The 20,880-nt window shown below is 39.8% G+C and overlaps 1 protein-coding gene across 1 annotated transcript in view; it reads left to right on the forward strand.

Annotated features, from left to right (window-relative positions):
- Positions 1-9,246: 9,246 nt before the first annotated feature.
- grm7 (glutamate metabotropic receptor 7) overlaps positions 9,247-20,880 on the forward strand; it is a 134,021-nt gene continuing 122,387 nt past the window's right edge. Inside the window, exon 1 of the mRNA XM_028452247.1 lies at positions 9,247-10,727. Within this exon, the coding sequence (XP_028308048.1) occupies positions 10,239-10,727 (489 nt within the window). The 5' untranslated portion in view covers positions 9,247-10,238. The remainder of the gene's footprint in view (positions 10,728-20,880) is intronic.

Below are 20,880 nucleotides of genomic sequence, written 5' to 3' on the forward strand. Positions count from 1 at the left end.
TTTTTTTTTTCTTAATCTTATCAAAGGATACATCTTTGTATAAATTACAATGCAAGTCGACTTTTTCCCTCTCATACGCCACACTTTTTAAATCTCCCCTGAGAGTAAAGCCTCCTGCCTCTAAGCTATCTGCACTGCAGTTAAGTATTCCAGTGGTCACTTGTGCATTATTATCTCTCACATTTCAGAGTGTAAATGGGCACTGAGCTCTCAGCAGCCACATCACAGAGACATAATTAGAAGGGTGAAGGTATGACAGATGGATTACAATTGTAATTGAGTGTGGGGAGTCTATTGTCTTAGCTGCGCGGCACCTGCGTTGTCTCTTGCATGAACAGCAGAAGTGCCACAAATTTGTCTTTTCACGCAGCGCACCAGAGAAATTACTGAGGCTTTAAATAAAAAAAAAAGAAAAAAAAAAAGAAATCCCCACTGTTATTTTCTTAGCACTGATAAGGAAAAGCTTACACGGCCCCATTTTATTATTCCCAAGCAGATGTTACAAGTTGCGACATGAGACCCTAGCAGCACGATGACCTTCGTGTTGCTAATCAAACTATAACCTTACATTGATCCAACATTAACATCTCACCCCTCACAAAATATGCATGAAACCAAACAGGTTGGTGGCCCGTGTGGCTTTGAACAAATCACTTCGACATGCAATTACCTCCTGCTCCAGAGTTGTTTCTTTCCTGTGGATACAGCCACTCTTCATTTAAGTCTAAGAATTAAACGGGTTTCTAGGTTAATTAATTTGACAGACAGAGCCCATTGTGCCCAGTGGCAGCCCTATAGGAAACCTTATTGCTTCTTGTCCTCAAGGTTGACTTTTTATTGTTGGTTGGTTCTTCATTCTGTAAAGTTGCACCCCAAATCCTGTAATTGATTGGAGGAAGCCGTGTTTTTGAATGGCAGAAACAAAAGCTCAGCTCTTTTTCATAGAAGACCTTAATTCATCCAGTGGGACTCCCTTAAGTGCTGTCCATCCCTGACAAATTTAAAACACTAACGTCTAACAATAACTTGTTGTCCAATCAATTCTCACTCCCTTAAAAAAAGAGATGGGATCGTATGAGAGCTTGAAAAGGAGAGAGTGGAAGAAGAGAAGACCTAAAACCAAAGTTGGTTTAAATCACACCGCCCCCCAAAGGGTTAGGCCTCTATTCCTAAGGGTTAGCCAGTAAATTAAATCATGGTGAGAGCCCCATTTTTCAAAAGTAACCTTTCCATTGACAGTGTAAGTGGGAATCAGGCTCCCGCTGCACAGTCCGAGCAGTGGAATTAGTGTCGTGTGATGCGACACCAGTCTCTCAGGGTGTCATTTGCAGAGGCTGTTGCTGAGTTTTTCCGGGGCCCGCTTGTCTGTCTCAGAGTGGAGGTGGCCATCTGCCTCCTTCTCTTCTCACATTCCTTATTACTCTCCTCAGCACTCTCTTCCCAGCAGTGCCCACACAGTTTTCAAATGTATTTTTAGTGCAATCATAAATTTCAGCCTCAATGTGCTCCATTTTCACCAAGAACTACACTGCCATGCCTGTACTTGGACATACACAGTGGAATGTGCCTGGTTTATATACATATCCATCTGGCTAATAGAGATAAATACACAACATGGCTGGATTAGGCAGAAATGAATCTATTTTCAACGTAATTAATTAGAAAATTGCCCATCCAGGCCTGTAATGTCAACTGGACATGTTTCAATTAGGTTTCTAATCTTTTAATTGTACAGTAAAGAAGTAAATATTATCATGAGAAAAATGGGATTCAACGTCTCATCAAAGTTTTTGCCGTGAACCAGTTCTCGGATGTTTTTGTATTTAATTAATAATTATACTTAAACAAAACAAGAGCACTCAGAGAGCACCAGATGTCCTCTTTGGCAGATATTGACAGTTATGGTATGGTTTTTATTTAGACAGCGACAGTGCACAATTTAACATTGACCAAAAGGAAAGATGCATTGTCCCAGGTTATAGCAAAAATACTAATTTCCACCTGTAGTCAGGGCAGGTTGATGTTACAGTACAAAAACTGATTTTAAATGTAGATGAGCATGTGACCATGGATTCATACATTTTAACATCATCATTAACATTCATTTAATTTAAATAAGTTTGAAACATTATACAATTTTCCACTAATCTCTTCTCCAGGTTAACGGCTGCTCCCTCATGACGTCGTTACTGATCATGAGTACAAGTTTGATTTTCTAGAAGCCCTTTTTCAGTTGAATGAGCAAATGCTTTAAATGCAGTACATGAAATAATCTCTGTTGGCAGTGTGTTCCAGTGACCCATAGCGATTACAGAGAAGGCAGATTAAGCGAAAGTATTTTGCATTTTGGGATGCTGCATTCTCCACTAGAAGTAGAACGAGTAGTTTGAGACATTTTGTCAGTACATAAAGTTATGCATTTTCTCAGAGGAGGTGCAGCGACGCCATGAATAATTTTAAAATGTAAGCAAACATTAGTGTAGAATATTAGGTTTTTAAAATTCAGAATTCCATAGTTAGTATTTGACAATGGTGATAGCGCCTGGGTTTCTTATCATGGATCTTGAGCGCATACTTATATAATGATTCAAGAGGCCCCAGAACCGTTTTACAACACTGACCAACTTGATATACAATACATAAAATGTGACAAGATCATAGAGTTTAGGTACAAGTGGGACACCTCAGTGGTAAGAGACCCCCGTATGTGTCGAAAGTTGGACAAGTTAAATTTTAAAGTGTTTCAATTTTTTTTTACATGACTTCTGAAAGTCAAAGTTGGGTCTGGGGTTACACCTAAGTAGGTGAATTCATTAACATTTTTAATGTTTTTGCCATCAATAAAAATGTTTGGATCATTTATGCATTTACCTCTATTTGTGAAGTACATTGCGAATGTTTTGTCAGTATTTAATGTCAGACAGTTTTGAAACAACCAGTCAGATACTTTTTGCTTTTGATCAGTTACTTTTGTTGGCAAATCACATCCAATTTTTCCATGAACAAACAGCACTGTATCGTCTGCGTACATGATAACATTGGCCGTGCAGACAGAGGGGAGGTTGTTGATGTGAATACTAAAGAGCAAAGGTCCCAAGATGGAGCCTTGTGGCACTCCCGTGGTGTAATCTTTAGGTGGAGAAAGGGTGTTCTTTTTTCTCACACAATGTCTGCCACTGAGGTATGACTTGATCCATTTTATTGTCTGGTTAGAGTGATGATAGTTTCTCATTTTGTTGAGGAGAACCTAATGGCTGACTCTGTCAAAAGCCTTACGGAGGTCAAGGAACACCACCCCCACCACGCCTCCAATGGTCGGGGCTGGATTTGATTTCCTCAATAAAGTTGCAGCAGGCAGCTTCTGTAGAGTATTTACTCCTAGAACCATATTGTAGAGGGTTTAAGAACGCATTATTGTCAACGTGTTCAGTAAGCTGCTCTGCTACAACCTTTTCATAAATTTTGGAGATTGTGGGGAGGATGCTGATGGGGCGGTAATTACCGACCTTCTGTTTGTCACCTGACTTATGCGCAGGTGTATTGATGCCGGTTTTCAATGCAGCAGGAAATGTGCTGTCGCTTAGTGATTGATTTGTTGCTTTTGCAAGAGGTGAACACAATGTGCCCTTATGTTTTTTTTTTAAAAAACAGGCTATCCATCTGATAAATATCTTTGGCTTTGCTAATATTTAATTTGTCAATAACTCTTACAACTTTGTCTTCATTTACAGGCTTTAGTGTAAAAAACATTGCTTCATTGACTCGGGGTAGGTTAGACTAATATGATATTGGAAATGATTGAGTTAGTTTTTGTACAGAATTGATAAAATATTCATTAAAATTCATAGCTACAATAACACTATCATTTTGAATGACGCCATTCACATTTAGTCGTATGTCGTATGCCAAGACGTTTGTCAATAATTCTCCACAATAACCTACTATTTCCTTTTGCTTCCTTGACTACGTTAAGGAAGAAGGTGGCCTTTGCTTTTCTAATCAGTTTTGTAACTTTATTTCTTAGGGCTTTGTATAGCGGGGTAGAGAGACATAACGTTTCGCTTAGACATAAATAGTCTAGGTTAGAGTCTATTAGCTGGTGCTAAGTCTTTGAGATAATACTGCCCTCCAAAGACACCCTTTGGTTTTGAGTCCGAGTTCCACAGCACGCGCACGTGATTGACAATTTGAAAGAGTTTTATTCTTTGTTGTTTTAGAGCCACGAGAGTTCGGTGAGCGCTTATGCTTGGAGAGGAAAACACAGTCCGTATCCCAGGAATGCAGTGTTTTGTGATGTTATCTCATGCGAGAGCAGCACCAGAGCAAACCACCAGAACACTGAGACTCGGTGTCGCATTTACCTGTTGCTGTTGTGAAGCCACAGGCCGGTCCACGGGTCCAGGGTTAAACTGAACGTCCCCACACAAGAGGAGAACAATGCAAATCAGGGTTTTGCCACGTCGTCGAAGCGTGTCTCGGGTCAATCCGCGCTCCGGCCTTGGTGCGATAGCTTTCCCTTCATCCTTCACATTGGTGAATATTGTAAATTGGCTCCAAAGATCCTGCGGGACGGTGTGTAGCAGGCCCTCCACGACTGCATGCTGCTCCACCAAGTTAGGCGGGGTCAGACATTCCTGCGCACGAGCCATGCATTCTCGACCAGTTTCCATACATATCATGACGATGATAGCCATTATGTACAGACCCAATGTCATTTTGTGCGCATTAGAGCCTGCATTGTGCTATTTTTATGAAAGAGGTGCCATTCTGGGCAAAGCCAGAGTACTATAGGATGGTTTTAGAAAAGTAACAGCAGCACCTGTCGAGCTACCACACCTTACTGCCGCCATATCTGGATCATTGATCCTGATCATGGTTTACTATATGATCATTCACACTTTACAGACTTGGAAGAAATTCCAAATTCCCATGAATATTGATACAGTAGGTCCAAATGTATAGGCATCCCTTTTTTTTTTTTTTTTTCAAAGAATTGTAATGAAATGCGCAATACAGATTCAATCCAGATTAAAGTTGTTGGGGTAAGTGAGGAACCATTCTGACATACCAAGTTAAATTTCATAAAGATCGTGTTATTAAGAATTTTGGAAATTTCACCACTGATGAAAGAGATTTTTTGATATTTAAAACTGATCCAGAGTCAGTATATCTATCCGGATCTCCTCCAAAATGTAATAAACACTTCTATGGTGACAGTAAATAAATAAATGCCAGTGAAAATATTTCCTCCTTGGTGGAGGTAATAAAGCTCCCTCCCAGATTCATCTTAATATAAATAGTGAAAAACTTTTTGTTTTCAAACTGTACAAAGTTGTTGCAAACTGCAAATCTTCTTCAAAGTTATAGTGAGTGTTTTCTTTATTGTTTGCTCAGGGAAATGTCACACACACACACACTGAAAACTATTCCGCAACCAGTTTTTTCCTCTCAAACCATGAGTTGACAACCTCTGATCCTACCAGTTATCAACTGCTGGTTCAGATTTATTTTTCTTTCTTATGTTTTATTATGTTTAATCTTGTGAACGAGGACAAAGCAGCCATAAACATTTAGTTAACATTGTTATCAGAGTGAATTATAGAGGGGGTGAAGCGACGAAGCAGCATTTCATAATATAGAGATAAGTTTGTACTTTTTTTTTTTTTTTTTCACTTTGAAAGAAATGTTTTTGCTTCAAGGCATTTAGAATTTGTAGAATCATGATAATAATTGGGATGGGAACAAAGCTTTGCTAAGCAACATTAAAAACTTAATTGACTTCAGAAGTTTCAGCTCCATTAAAATGCTATCAGCTTTTCTTTTAAACTGTTGCTCCTGTGGGTTTGTGCACACGGATTGGAGGTTTACATCACCGCTGACAGGAAAGCACACTTTTTTTTTTTTTTATAGGTTCTTCATATTTTAATACCAAGTGCTGCCTAAAATTTCTTCATTCTTTTCCCAGCGTCTGTGGCTGGTGGAGAAACTGTCAGTTTCTAAGGTTACATGAGAATGAAGGCTTTTCTATGAATTATGTATTCACAGGGAGCTCCACTGGCACCTTTCTCACACTATAACCCTCAAAACATGTACTCATTAGTCGAGCCAACGGCTTGAACATTGTTGTTGTTGTTTTATTTGGAATATGAGCTCCACTTAAAATTACAAGCAGAAACTAGCGTTTTAATTATTGCTTTAAACTGCCAAGTGAGTCGTCGGTTAGTGCATCGCCACAACGGCTAATTGTGATGATCTGCTTGTTTGTAAATGTACCATCTGTGCGACTAAATAGGTCGGTGGGGGCGTTTTGTGAGGGATATGTGATGGTTCGCTGGTCTTAAAGGTGTGCATTATGAAATATTTTAACAGTGCGGCAAAAAGAAATAGGTTAAGGACATCTAATACGACAATGAAGCAAGTCCTTTTTAAATATTTGTGAGTGATCTCTTATTGTGTCAAATGTAGACTCCCGCATACAGGACAGATAAGGTGTTGAAATTCTTTTCAGCACAATGCTGAACCATCTGTAACAAGAAACCTGTGCAAATTGCAACTATTGATGCACGGTATTAGGGGCCCATTATTGGTGTCTTGTGTGTGTGGAGCAGATCTACTGCAGAAGTGATTATAAATCAACAGAGGTAAAGAGGCAATCAACAATCAAGTAGAAATCTGTCATATAGGCTATAGCTATTACACTGCTTGTATTTTGTAAAAACACAATATTTACCACTTAAATAATAAGTTCAAGTAGGGAAATAGGTAGTGACTGGCTGTGTTTGAAATTGCATACTAACGTACTACTCATACTAAGTCTGACGTCAAAATTATTATGGAGTGCATTCACATTTTTAGATAGTATGAAAAAATTGAATACGTGAGAAATACCCACATATATACTATATCAGGAATTTTTTTAAGTGTGCACGGTGGGCACACTAGTCATACTCAACTACCCCATGATGTTAATTAGTCCTGGGACCAGTTTCAAGCTAAAAGTCAAACATCAAGTATCTCTTCTTGTCTTACATTTGTTTTTGTAAATAGGGCTCATGTTTTGAAGCTAACCGGAAGTTTTGTCAGTAGTACAATGCCTGGTCTGTGAAAATCTCTGAAATGTTAGCATGACATGTGTTTCTGTGAGTTTTATGGATCAAATGACCACACGTTGATCTTCTATTTGCTCACTTTCTGGCTTAAAATGCTTCAAAAATCTTGCTTCCTTTTTTTGTCGTTGTAGGTGTAGAATGCATCTTGGAAAACTTGGAAGTATACTTCAGTGGGAACGGTCATCATCGGTCACAATCCTAACCATACTTATAGTATAGTAGACAGTACTGTATATACTCATTAAGTTTGTAGTGCATAGTACGGAGTGTGCCATTTCGAACACAGACACTGTTTTTAAGTAAATATCTTCATTGTTTTGTTTGAAAACAATAGCCATGAAGGAATAGATGGATTTCAATGTGTACAAACAGACACGTGACTGACGTGCGCGCGCATACTCGGTGCAGAAACCACGTTGTTTACATATGTGACGCTTGAAAAATGGCAATGAATGAACTGCTGTTAAGGCTCGAAAATAGTTTGAAGTATGTAGAAAGCTTGTCACTTGAGGACGCTTATTTAAGGAAACTTACGTTGAGTACAGGTGACTGATTGCGGGACCCATGCAGCATTCCCGAAAACGCTAGACATTTATACATATCTGATAAAAAACAAACCCCAGTGTATATACAAAAGAAAACCTAAAAACATACAAGTCTCTCGATATCGGTCCGTTTACAGCTTTTTGTGGTAATTTTTTTACTGGATCCAGAATGAGATAGCGCTCCGTCTGCTACCGTGTACCATCGCCTCAGCAGCGATTACATTAAGACGATCGCTTCTGAACAAACGTAACATGGTTATTTGGCAACTTTGTGCGGTTAATTTCTGTCATAAAGTGGCTGATTTTTACTTTATCCGGAATGTTTCAGCACTCTCTCTCTCTCTCTCCCTGTGTGTGTGTGTGTGTGTGTGTGTGTGTGTGTGTGTGTTTGTGTGTCAGCTGTCAGCCTCTGTTTGATAGCACGCAACCATCTTCTTCTGAAAAGGGTGCCCACCAGCCCGTATGTTGTCAAATTCAAGTCCTGGATTGTTTGTACTCCTGTTTGTGCAATAGACAACGCAACACAATGGCATTGTGTTGTTTTTAGAAGAAAAGTGTTTCAATCGCCTGCCGACGCTGGCACAATCTGGTGGTTTTGCACCGAGTCTGCACACGCATGCACCTAATTTAGTATGCATACGTCACATGAAATGGACCTAGAAGACATGTTAGTTGTCTCATTTTGCACAGGGAATGATTACTGATGTTACATCAGTCTCAGGTTTGTCTCACGTCTGCGTTTGCCAGCGAGCCTTTATTTATATCGTCATATATGTTTACACTTACAGTATATGAAATTTGTTCTCTGCATTTGACCCATCCCTGTGGAGCTGTGGGGAACCATGATGTGGCTGCCTGGGGAGCAGTTGGGGGTTAAGGGTCTTGCTCAACATCCCACAGTGTTGGCCCGGGTGAGATTCGAACTGGCAACCGTCCAATTACAAGCACGCTTCCTTAACCACTAGGCATGAGAAGCAGTATACAGTATAATTCTAATGTTAATTCCACTATCTTTGCAAGTAGGTGAGAGGGAAAGGTATTGGTATCAGGATTGGTTTTCCACCAAAACTAATATCGTGCATCCCTAGTTGCAACACAAGCCGATATTAAGATTGATAGTATTAAAACAATAACGAAACAACCCAAGTAAGACTCATTTCGCAACAATCTTGCTACAGTTTTCAGCAGCCACATAGCTCTGCACGTGCGCATGCATTTGTATGTCTGGGGCTTGCACAGGATGAGGGGTTGCCTGGGAGACCAGCCTGCACCCCTCTTCCTCGCAGTGTTTTCTAAAGGTGCATCACTAATGAACCTAAAAAAACTATTTCAGGAAAGCAGCCTATCCCTTTGTGGGCTCGGTGAAAGCCCCTTCATATACCTGCAGCTCCCCTGTGTCTCCCTAATGCCACAGATCTGCTTTGAATGCCTTGCACTGTCAACATCAAAAACAAACAGAGGGAGGGAGGAAAGCTCAGACTTTTTTGTGTGTGTGTGTGTGTGTGTGTGTGAGAGAGATGCAGGAGGGGAGTGAGGGGGAGGGACGGGTGATACGCACAGATTACGATGCTAAGATGCATCACTGAGAGGCACTCAGAGGAACAATTGTCTTTATTATTGACGTCTAAGTGCATTTGTTTGTCTTGTTTACCTTCTCTCGTGTCTGAAGACCAACTTCCTGGAATCCCTGCTACAAAACGGTGTCGATCTTTGATTTTCTCTGTGGTTTTTTTTTTTTTTTTCTTTCCCCTGCTGATATGACGTCTCTCCCGGATAAAAAAAGGGGGCTGGAAACTCGGTGCACACAGTGAATCCCTCGCTGTGACTCATTCATTTTGTATAAATGCGACCGGTTGCAGAGAGAGGAAGAGCTGTGGGTCTAATTAGCAGCTTGATCTCAGCTGTGCACTGCTGAGTGGACGCACATTTTTTTGTGCCTTTATTTTAACACGTTTTTGTTTTGTTTTGTTTGTTTTTTTCTTCTTCTTCTTCTCCTCGTGTTTTCCTCTTTGGAGACTGTGCTGTGGAGATGATTTGCGACCCAAGGAGACAGAGAGCGGCGCCGAGCCGTCCGTGTGTCCGTGCGCTCCCGTGGAGTTGTTCCCAGTCTGAAGGATGTCACCCACTTCTGCTGGTTACACCCAAGTGTTGATTTTAAAACACAACCCCGGACCTTTTCCTGTTTGTTTCTTCGCTCAGACCTGCTCGACTCTTCTCGTATCGTGAATGTAATGCCTAAAACCCCCCGTCACGGTTCGATTGTTTTCGTTATTGGATTCACGTAGAAGACACAATCAATCAGTTCAATCAGCTGCAGGTGTGCGTCTTTTCCTACTCTTTTTCTCCGACAAATGGATGAAGCTCTCCACTTCCACGCATCCGATTCACCGTGAGGTGCTTTTTACTATTCAACAAGCTGCACTAGACGCACTCGGAGCGGCTGCAGGGCGATGGACGCACTGCGCGTCTCGGTTCTCCAGCTCAGCTTGTTGATTTTCCTCGCTGGAAACTAACACAATGGGATCGTTTTGAGCAACTTCTACTGTGTGCGATCATCGTGTGCTCCATCTTTTTCACTCGGAACATGGCTCGTCCTGGTATGTGCGTGTGGGGACTGTGGATGCTCATGAGGACTGTGGTGGATTTTGCGCTGTCTCAGGAGACTTACGCGCCACATTCTATACGGACAGAGGGGCACCTGACCCTCGGTGGACTCTTCCCTGTGCACGCCCGGGGCATCGACGGCGCGCCGTGCGGGGACCTGAAAAAGGAGAACGGAATCCAGCGTCTTGAGGCCATGATGTACGCTTTGGACCAAATAAATCAGGACGAGCAACTCCTGCCGAACATCACCCTGGGCGCACGGCTGCTGGACACTTGTTCGAGGGATACATACGCACTGGAACAGTCTTTAACTTTCGTGCAAGCCCTGATCACCAAGGACACGTCCGACGTGAGGTGCACCAACGGGGAGCCACCGGTGTTTGTCAAGCCTGAAAAAGTGGTGGGAGTCATCGGAGCATCGGCCAGTTCGGTATCGATTATGGTGGCCAACATCCTCCGCCTCTTCCAGGCAAGTGTTTGGGAGACGCTGCCTCAGATAGGCTCACGAAGCAGCCATATGTTCCTTATACCACACACACACACACACACACACACACACACACACACTGTAAAACATAGTAAATATAAATCACTAAAACAGTACCAAAATGTGTAGAATTCGTTCACATTGAATGCCGAATGCTGCTCAGCATCTGCTGCTTTACATCAATGGGTTCTTTTTTTTCTAGTCATGGTTTGCACGTTCTCCCTATGAATGCGTGGAATTCCTCCTTCAGTCCTAAAACATGAATAACATCTCATTTGAAGTGCCTGAATGTACTTTTTGAAAAGAGGTGGCCTTTCTCACGCAGGGAGTGCATTCTAATGAAAGCTATAAGTTGGGTTTCCATTACAGATTTGCACAAAATGACAGCGTCATTTCTAAATGACGACGAAATAGTTCTTTGAATGTGTTTCCATTGAAGGTTGTTTTGACCAGGGGCCTCGTAACTCCTGTGAAATCTCATCCCGCGAGACTTTGCTGCAGGAAGATTGACGCTTATAACACTCTGTATTCCTTTGTTGTTTCACGCCTAATGTGGCGGTCATAATTTTAAAGTCTAATGCTAAGAAATGTCTCGGTCTCCTCTTCTGTCCACACTTACCACGCCATGTTTTCTCGGAGAGAAGTGGTCACGTGACCAGGTACGTCACGCTCTGTGATGTGTATTTACGGAAAAAGCGTTTCCATAGCGCTTTTGCGACACATTTCATTATCGAAATGTCTGACATTCCTCCTCATGAAAGCGTAGAAGGTTTTTAGTGACATTTAAGTTTTTTTAATGAAATTCAGATTTTTCCATTTCGTTTTATTTTCTACACAGGGTTTGCATGGTCTCCCTATGAATGTGTGGGATTTTTCTGCCAGTCCTAAAACATCTATTTTGAAGTCTCTGAATATACTTTCATAAAAGAAGTGGCCTTTATCGTGCAGGGTGTGTATTCTATTAAAATATAGGCTACTTTTTTTATGCGGGTTCATGATAAGCACCATGACCCTGTACAAGATGAGTAGATATACATGACGAATGGGTGAATTTGGATAGAAATGAAAAACCTTGAAGGCATTCAAAGATGAGAGCCTTTTTTCTTCTAATTTTTTACTGAGATCTCAACTACCCAGAGACATGCATGATAAAAGTCAGTTTGGGTGGTTTTTCCGACCCACTACACAGTGTGGATGAGACAGTCGAGTCTGCTGTTACTTGTCCCCGGTGGTGCTGAAAGAACAGCTCCCGTCTGTTCCAGTCTCACTCCGGAGTGTGGATGAGTGGGCACTGACAGGCCGACACAATCACACCCCGACCTAACGTTCACCTCCAGAGAATAACAGGGCTGTTTCATGTGATTCCACACGACTATGTATAAGCCCCTTCAGTGGTCAAGCTACAAGCTGTTTTTATCAATTCTCTGAGTGAGTTTATAAGTCTAAAAGTTTTTGATTACGGTTGACTTGGTTTGGTTTCACCTACAGAGTCAGCCCCTGCTGCAAAAAAGTCTTTATAACCTAATTGAGCTTCACGGCTGCAAGTAAATGAAATGAATTTGCACTACTAATTTTAAAATGACCTTACTAGAGAGAATGAGAACACTTCTCTTCGCCCGTTGGCTGGAAATCAACTCATGCTATTGGCCCACTGCTGGAGCTGCAATGAAGTGGGCACCAAATAGCGAATTAAATATTTAACGCTCATCTCCGTAAATACATCTAATAAATTAAAGTATCGGTAAATGTGCAATTATCTATACATTGGGCTGACATATGAGCTGCAGCGTGGCTGCTAATGATTTGTAGTGGCTTGTGACTTTGTCTTGTCATTAGTGTTTTGTTTCCTTCATTTAGACCAGGGATGTCAAAGTCAAACACATCAGAGGGCCAATAAAACAAATTTGCTACAAGCCGAGGGCCGGACTGGTTCAATGTTTATTAAAACATATTAAAATGATTGCACATAACCTATTGAACCAAGACCTAACACAGTGTACTGTATTTTATTTAACTATGTGGTCTTTTTTCATACTGACACAGTGTGTTAGATTTCCTTTTGGCCGTAGGGCCATTCTTGAGTTTTTACTGGTGTTTTTTAGGACAAAACCTTTTATTTTATCCCCCAATAATCAAAGCACACAAGTGTAAGATGAGTCTGAAGACCGGGTTTGTTCATATAGGTTTTGGTGGTTTTATAGCGCTGACCTTTCTACCCAAGATTTTTTACTACTATAAATAAATAACTTTTTTTTTTTTGAAAACATTTTTCAACAGGCTCATAGACAAAAACAAACTTCCTTCAAAGAAAAATCAAATGTCCTGTACATTAAATGAATAAAGCAATATTTTCTTATGGCTCTGTCAGTTATTTCAAGGGAAACATTTTCAACAGGCAAAAAGCAAACAAGTAAATGTCCTTCAAAAATAAAATATGTTCCTTAATATCAAGATAAATGCATAAATGAAAATGCATGCATTATAAGCTGAAAATGCAATATTGTGCTGCTCTATGATCCTACCAATTAGGCTACTGCTTTCAAATAGTAAAATGAGAAAATAAATAAATAAAATCAGTTGTATTGTATGGCTCTTATCTGCAATTTTCCCTGAGTCCATTAACTGAAAAATAAATAAAATACAAAAATCTATGGCACAGTGACAAAACAATACTTTTTTCAAAGAAAAATCACGTCTTGTAGAAACAACTGTAAAAATGTAACTGAATTAAAAACTAAAAATATGTTAATGCTCGGTGATGCTCACTTGTCTGAGACAGAGCCTGATACTTGGTGGTGTCTCATCTTTTGTACAAGTTCATCAATGTTCGGGGTCAGGCTCTGAGCTGAGCAAATCTTCAGGATTGAGCCAAGGTGCTTATCAGTAAGATGGCTCCTGTGTGATGTTTTGTTTAGCTTCATGAAAGAGAAAATTTGTTCACACAGGTATGTACTGCCAAACATAGAGAGCGTCTGAGTAGCTTGGATGCGCACCTGAGGGAATGTGTCGGGGCAAACTCAGCAGCACCCACTCTCTCATATTTTTCCCTCAGTGTGTCATTGCACTGGAGCTCAATCATCTCCATTTGGAGGTTTGGTGGTGCGCTTTCCGCGTCAACTCCAAAAGGATTGGCGAGCAGTTCAAACCTACTTTTTTGAGCTTCAAAGTCAGCAAATCGGTGTCGGAAGTCGGCGGCAAATATGTTGAGTTTATCAGCGAACTGTCCACTCGGGAACACAGCGGTAGAGAGGCTTCTCTTTCATGGTCTGGCAGCTGGGAAAGTGGCTCAAGTTTTCTTTCCGCATCTGCGTCGTTATGTCGGTGCTCTCATCCACCGCAAGGGAATATGCGATGAAATCTTTTCCCTTTTCCACAAGCTATTCTTTTAGATTGGTGGAAAGCTGGTCTACACGTTCGGCAACGGTGTTTCTGCTTAGGCTCACGTTTGCAAATAGCTGCCTTTTGTCTGGGCACACCGCGTCACAAACTTTAAGCGTGCAGCTTTTTATGAACTCTCCCTCTGTAAATGGCCGGGCTGATATCGCAACTTCTTGTGCCACAATAAAACTAGCCTTGACAGCAGCCTCGCTTTGTGATGTAACTTTTGTGACAAGAGCCTGCCGGGACTTAAGACCTCGTTTTAATTCTTCAAACTTCTGTAGCCTTTGTTCCGTGTCCATATTCTTGTCTTTGTCTTTGTGTTTTTTAGACTTTTCATAGTCCCTTCTTAGATTATATTCTTTCATTACAGCCACATTTTCTCCACAGAGAAGACGCACAGGTTTGCCTTTTACCTCCGTGAACATGTAATCTGCCTCCCACCTGGCTTTAAACCTCCTGTTCTCACCGTCCACCTTCCGTTTAGCCATTATTGGGGAGGGGGGTTGCTGAAAGTTGACATCTGCCCTGAATGCTGATGAATGAATGAATGAAGCCGAGGCCCACTTGCGGCACTGTGGTGAGTTCACGGGCTACCGTTGCATTGTGGGGAATGGAGTTTTGGTGCGTGCAAAACAGTAGCAGGCGGCTGTGGCCTGTGGGCCGGCTCTAATACTAATCAAATATCATCCCGGGGGCCATAGATAATTCCTGGCCCGCGGGCCTTGACTTTGACACATGTGATTTAGACAAAACCATGGGCCAGGCTCCAAGTGGCACTTTGACTGGAGACCTTCAAAGTACTTAACAAGCTTTTAGTCTTGTCCCTAATATGCTTAGTTCTCTTATTTCACACACACACACACACACTACATTTTATTTTATTTATTTCTCAATTCTTATTTATTCTTGTTTTGTTACAACAAACAAGCATCTTCTAGGGCAGACATGGGCAACTTGTGGCCCCAAAACAGATCCCAAAAATTGTATTTCAAGAAGTTGGAAGGAATATAAAGGCCAACACAAAATAACTGCCAAAACACAAATCGACAGCAAAATGTACAAAGTACACAAAAACAAACAAAACTCCAAAAATACACAGTGACAGACAGACACAACAACCACTTAAACAAACAAAATGACTACGAAAAATAACAAAAATACAGAAAGTGACCTCAGAAAAGCACTCAATAGCAATCAGAAATGTACTGTAAATGCAGAAAATGACACACAATACACTAAATTACATCAAAAACACACAAAATGACAAAACCACAAAGACAAAAAAAGAGAAGACCCTGTATTAATGCTCTGATTGGTCATTATTATAAAAGGTGACCTGAATGTTGATAATGTGGCCCTCGGATTAGATATGATCACAGTTTTGTGGCCCCTGCTGTTATAGCGTTGCCCGTTCCTTCTCCAGGGTTTTGTGGTTTCATTGGAACAGTTAATCTAATTGGTCCCTATACCACAGTCTTCAGCCTAGCTTTGGTTCCTATTCACTCTGAGTAGGCGGAATCAAGATATACATTTTTTATCAATCTAACTTCGTAAAACCCTGCAGTCATGCTATGAAGCATCCTTGCTACACTCATTATTTTGTTGCTGAATGCTAAGGTTTTAGGAATCCCTCATTTTCATGCAGGAGGTGCACTAGTAATGCATGCAGTGGTGAAATTTACAGGGTTTAAGGGAGTATAGATAATTCTCATGATTCTAGTCTATTCTCTCTTCCGTCTTCACATCAGCTGGACCAGCATTTCTGTAAGTGTCACACTGTCAGGAGTGTAGGTGTAGTTCGTAGGCAATGTGACGCCAGAGCTGAGCTGTAATCAAGCTCTAAGAATCTGGGGATTGACAGCAGTTGTCATACAGCTCTGTCCATCACTCTGTGTTTCAATTCATCTTCCCAGGAAGGGAGATGGAATCGCCGTACCCTAATAATTCAGCTGAAAGAGGAGCGATTCATTCTTTCTTTGAGGGTATTTCAATGAAATGATGCTGAATATATATTACTGGTATTAAAAACCCTATAAAACATCTATCCATTAATTTCATAAAATAGTTGTCCATTCATTCTTTTATCAGGGCTTAATCACAGTCTTTCTTAAGGCTAATTTCCTTAGAGAAGCAACCTTGGCACCTGGCGTATATACACATATGCTCAAGGAAAGCATGCAGAGACGTCAGGTTAGTAAACCACAAGATTGTTGCTCAAAGCACAGTGGGTATTTCTACTGCTTCATAATGCAGAGATTTTAGGTTAATTCCTTTGCTGTCATTTACATATTCTCTATCAGAGTGTGAGGGTTTTCTGTTTTCATGCCAAAGTGCAAACCTTATGTTTGATTTAATAATAGTTATTTGGGCTTTTATTGTCTATCTCTGTGACTGATTCTCCAAATCATCAATCCCCTTAAATGAGCCCAGTCCACATAAAAAAAAACACCTAATTGGTTGCAAATGAGAGGCAGACTTCCCCTTGTGTTGGACACCCAAATTTGGAACATGCCTTAGATTTAGAACAGTGGTTCCCAATCTTTTTCAGTGTACAGCTTTTCCATTTTTGTCATGTGTACCCTCTTCATATCATATATTAGCATAATTTCATATGCGTTTTCATTTGTGAAACAGCGGGCTCTCCTAAACTGTGTCTCGAACATTGGTTCCCCAAGGCCTAATCTACAAATTCAAAACAATGAGTGGAAATTATTAAAAAATAAAGATACCAAAGCAAATTTTATGTGATTATTTGAATTGTAAGTAAATACGGTCTCCTATGTAAAATGTAGCTAATTATTGTCTCCTATTGAAATAGTAGTTTATTTATTCGGTCATTATAAACATCTAGAACACATGTCACATGTTTTCAGAGATCTTGTACATTACAATAAGAAAACATGTACTTAAGTATTTTAAGAGCTAAATGAAACCTGACTGAAGTGTTTTAGGCTGAAGTCAAGGCTTATACTGCCTAACCCCATTTACAACTGTGACACTATTACCAAAGATGGCACATACCTGTAATACAGTTACTGTAATACCAACAATGGTAACACATGAGCACAAAACTTAAACTTCAAGAATCAAAATTATGCATCCGTGATTAACTTCTCTTCTAATGATCTTCATTCAAGTGTACAATACTTTTTCACAACTTTTATCTTATAGATTTTATTTAAATGCATGAATAGTTTTGGAGCCCTTGAGTTGATTAGGTAAACCATTCCATAAATCAACTCCTTTTGACTGATATACACCTCCTCATTGTATTAGTCCTCGCCATGGGTTTTTGTAGCATAGCAGTTCCTCTGAGGTTGTGTCTAGATTCAGTCGTTTGAAGCATCTCTTGTAAACAGTGAGGAAGCATGAGGTTGTGTGCCTTGTGCATCACAACTGCTGTGTAAACATCAACAAGATCATACAATTTTAAGATATTTAAATGAATAGAAAGTGGATTTATCGGAGCAAAATATTCTGCATGGCTGATCACTATAATTGCTTTCTTTTGTAATAGGAAAATATGTTGTATATTAGTTTTATAGGTGTTCCCCTATATTTCCACACAATAACTTGGATATGGTTGGATGAGGGAATTATACAGTATATATAAAGCATTTTGATTCACAGAGGTTTTAATTTTATATAATAAAGCCATAAGTTTAGAAATCTTAGTTTTTAGAATATTTATAAGCACTTTCCAATTTAGCTTATTATCAATATTGATTCCCAAAAACTTTATTACATACACCGTTTCAATTTCTCTCCCCAATTTCGATTCTACATGGTTTGTTAACTTTCCTGTTTACAAATACAATATATTTAGTTTTATGCAGATTTATAGAAAGTTTATTTACATCAAACCATTTTTTTAGTATCTTAAGTTCAGTTCCTACTGTATTCAAAAGCAGCTCAACATCTTGTCCAGAACAAGAACTTGGTAACTTGGAAACTGGTATCATCAGCAAATAAGATGTATTGTAATTTGCTTAGGACTTCACTGATATCATTTAGGTACAGAAACAGTTTAGGTCCCAAAACGGAGCCCTGAGGAACACTGGGTTATTTTTTGGCTCCACTGAGTTGGTATTATTAATATGTAGATATTGATATCAATCACTTCAATAACTTTACAGCCAAGCCCCTGACACCGTACCGTTCTAATTTATTTAAAAGCAACGAAAGATCTATTGTGTGAAAGGCCTTGTCAGAAGTGTGATAAAATGGCTTCTACAGCATAAAATAATCCTGTTTCAATAAATTACAAGAAAATATAGTATTTTATTAAGCAATAGTACTGTTAGTTTGTGGTGAATTTGTCCACAAATGTCCACTTAATGTAGTGTTGACCTTCGACAGCATATACAGACAAGGTGAAAAAATAAAATAAAAAAATGGAATGTCGTGTTGTAGCAACAGTAAACCTGATATTTAATATTTATTATTTTCTTTGATGCAATTAAAATGTATTTTTTTGATTTCTTATCTACACATCATGAAACATAGACAGGGTGTGGCCTCTGGGCAGAGTGTTCAACTCCTTGTCATAGTCTATTACTGGCTCCATTGCAGAGGAATTCACTGGTCACGGATGTTGAATCATTCCACTTCCCGCCCGCAGACACCGACCTCTCCTGAGCTGTCCTCCTAGCCTACTTCCCACATTGTTCTCTGCAAATATCACCAGGTCATTTTATGTCCCACCACTGTGATAAATGAGTCATCAGGGGGACTAAATAATGATCATGGGTTTTATTGCCAGTTTCCAAATATCATGACTGTCCACTGAAGTAGCTGCCAAACTGTTAATGCTGGGAAATTGACATGAGAGATGGATTTTTGCTGAGGACCCAAGAGAGTTGATCGATACTGTTGCCATGGTGAGGCCGATTTGCTGCTAAGATGTTTTTATTTCAGTGTCTTTTTGTGCTGTGTTGGAAATGAGAAGCAACAATGCCACAGGAGGAGAAGAAAATCAATCAGGCCCAAACTTGAATTGTCATCAGGTGCTTGGCTGTTGTGCGCCGCTTGAAATGCACCATAGCCATCACTTTTCAGTTCATGTGCAGATAGAAAGGAGAGTAACATGGCTGCAAGAAAACATTAGGCAACTTTGTTCATTTCTGAGTGTGAGCCTCTTGAATGAATCATGAAATGGATTTTTTTTTTGTTCTTAATCCAGATGGTGTTCACTTCAGGGAGTGCTGCCTGGTGTTCTTTGTCATATTGCCTCTCCCAAAATTCAAGGCAAAACTTTGTATTGAGTGCAGGTGGAGTTTGTCTTGTCCTCCTGTCTGAGGAACGGGGCCCTTTAGACAGGATGTCTAAGTGAGGCATCGACGTCCTCTGCTCTCATAGCCCTGACAGCCTCCAGTCGGCTTTTTTTTTTTATCTCTCCTTTCTCTCGGAATCATCTCTGTGACTGATTTGAAGGAGATTGAAGCCTTGCTGTGTGATCTATTCAGCTGGCAGAGGTAAAGGCGGACACCAAATGAAAATGAAGGCTGTGAACCAGTGATCATTTAGAGGTGTGTATTTGCATATGTATCTGAGTAAAATACTTGAAATGCTCTTACTGTTACAATAAAACTATTTACATGTTAATGCATGCTGCAGCTCAGGTCAAATACTCATATATATATATATATATATATATATACAGCCAGAACTGTACTCGGTCAGCCAAAGGTGTGAAGAGTAATGATAAATCCTACTCAAGTAGAAGTACTGTTACTTGATTGAAACTGTAGTAAGTCATACATAACTACACAACATTCTCAAGTACAAGTAAAAAGTAGCTCAATTAAATAGTACTCAAAGTAAAAGTTACTAGTTATTTTCACACCCCACAATTATTTTTGGTAATAAATCTTGCATGGTTCCTTTGCATACAGGAATAGACAAAATCATGCACAATTTTCTGCAAAGGCATCTGTATAAAATTAAAGGTTTGTCCAAATGTACAATTTTTTTTTTCTTTAAATAAAATAACTGCAATGAATTCAATTCAAAATAAAAAAAAGTTATCAGTTATGAGTAAATAACCAACATTTAATGCTGTTTTGGCATTGTGCATTACGTTTAATCTGATTTGTCGGCTATGATGTGATGTAGTTTCACAATGTCTGTTGATCATTTTAACACAAAAAATAACATTTTACTCTGTAATGGCTGGGTGTAGAAATGTAACAAATTCCTTTACTATACTCAAAAAAGTATGAGTACTCATAAAAGCAACTCATTACTGTCACCTCTGCAGTCAGCTCCATATAAAAGATGCAGTTGATTTAAACAAATAAATAAAATAAAGACACACACATACACACACACACGTAGCCCTATTACTTTTGCTGAAAGAGGGAAGACACGACTGTCTTGTGGATACCTAATGATCCACACCAGTTCTTTTTCAGCGCCTACATGTTTTCTCCCTCACTTGCTAATTGGCTTTTGTTGAAACTGTGACACACAGCTAACCGGCTACATTTTACCTTTACAATAACTATTTGAAATCTCTACTAAAAAATTACATCATTATTGAAAGCGTATTTCACACAAAAGTTTTGTCTCCCATCTTTATAATGTCAAAGTTTTTTATGGGTTACCAACAACAACAGTGCAGGATTCCTTTTTATCCAATATGTGAGTAAGTTGAGCTGTTTTGCATCACTGGACAGCTTGTTGTTACACATTGGACAACTGAATATAGGAAATTATTGATTGTCCTCCACACAAGAGAAAGCTTGAGATCCAG

Source organism: Gouania willdenowi, chromosome 7, assembly GCF_900634775.1.
Source record: "Gouania willdenowi chromosome 7, fGouWil2.1, whole genome shotgun sequence".
Lineage (NCBI taxonomy): Eukaryota > Metazoa > Chordata > Actinopteri > Blenniiformes > Gobiesocidae > Gouania > Gouania willdenowi.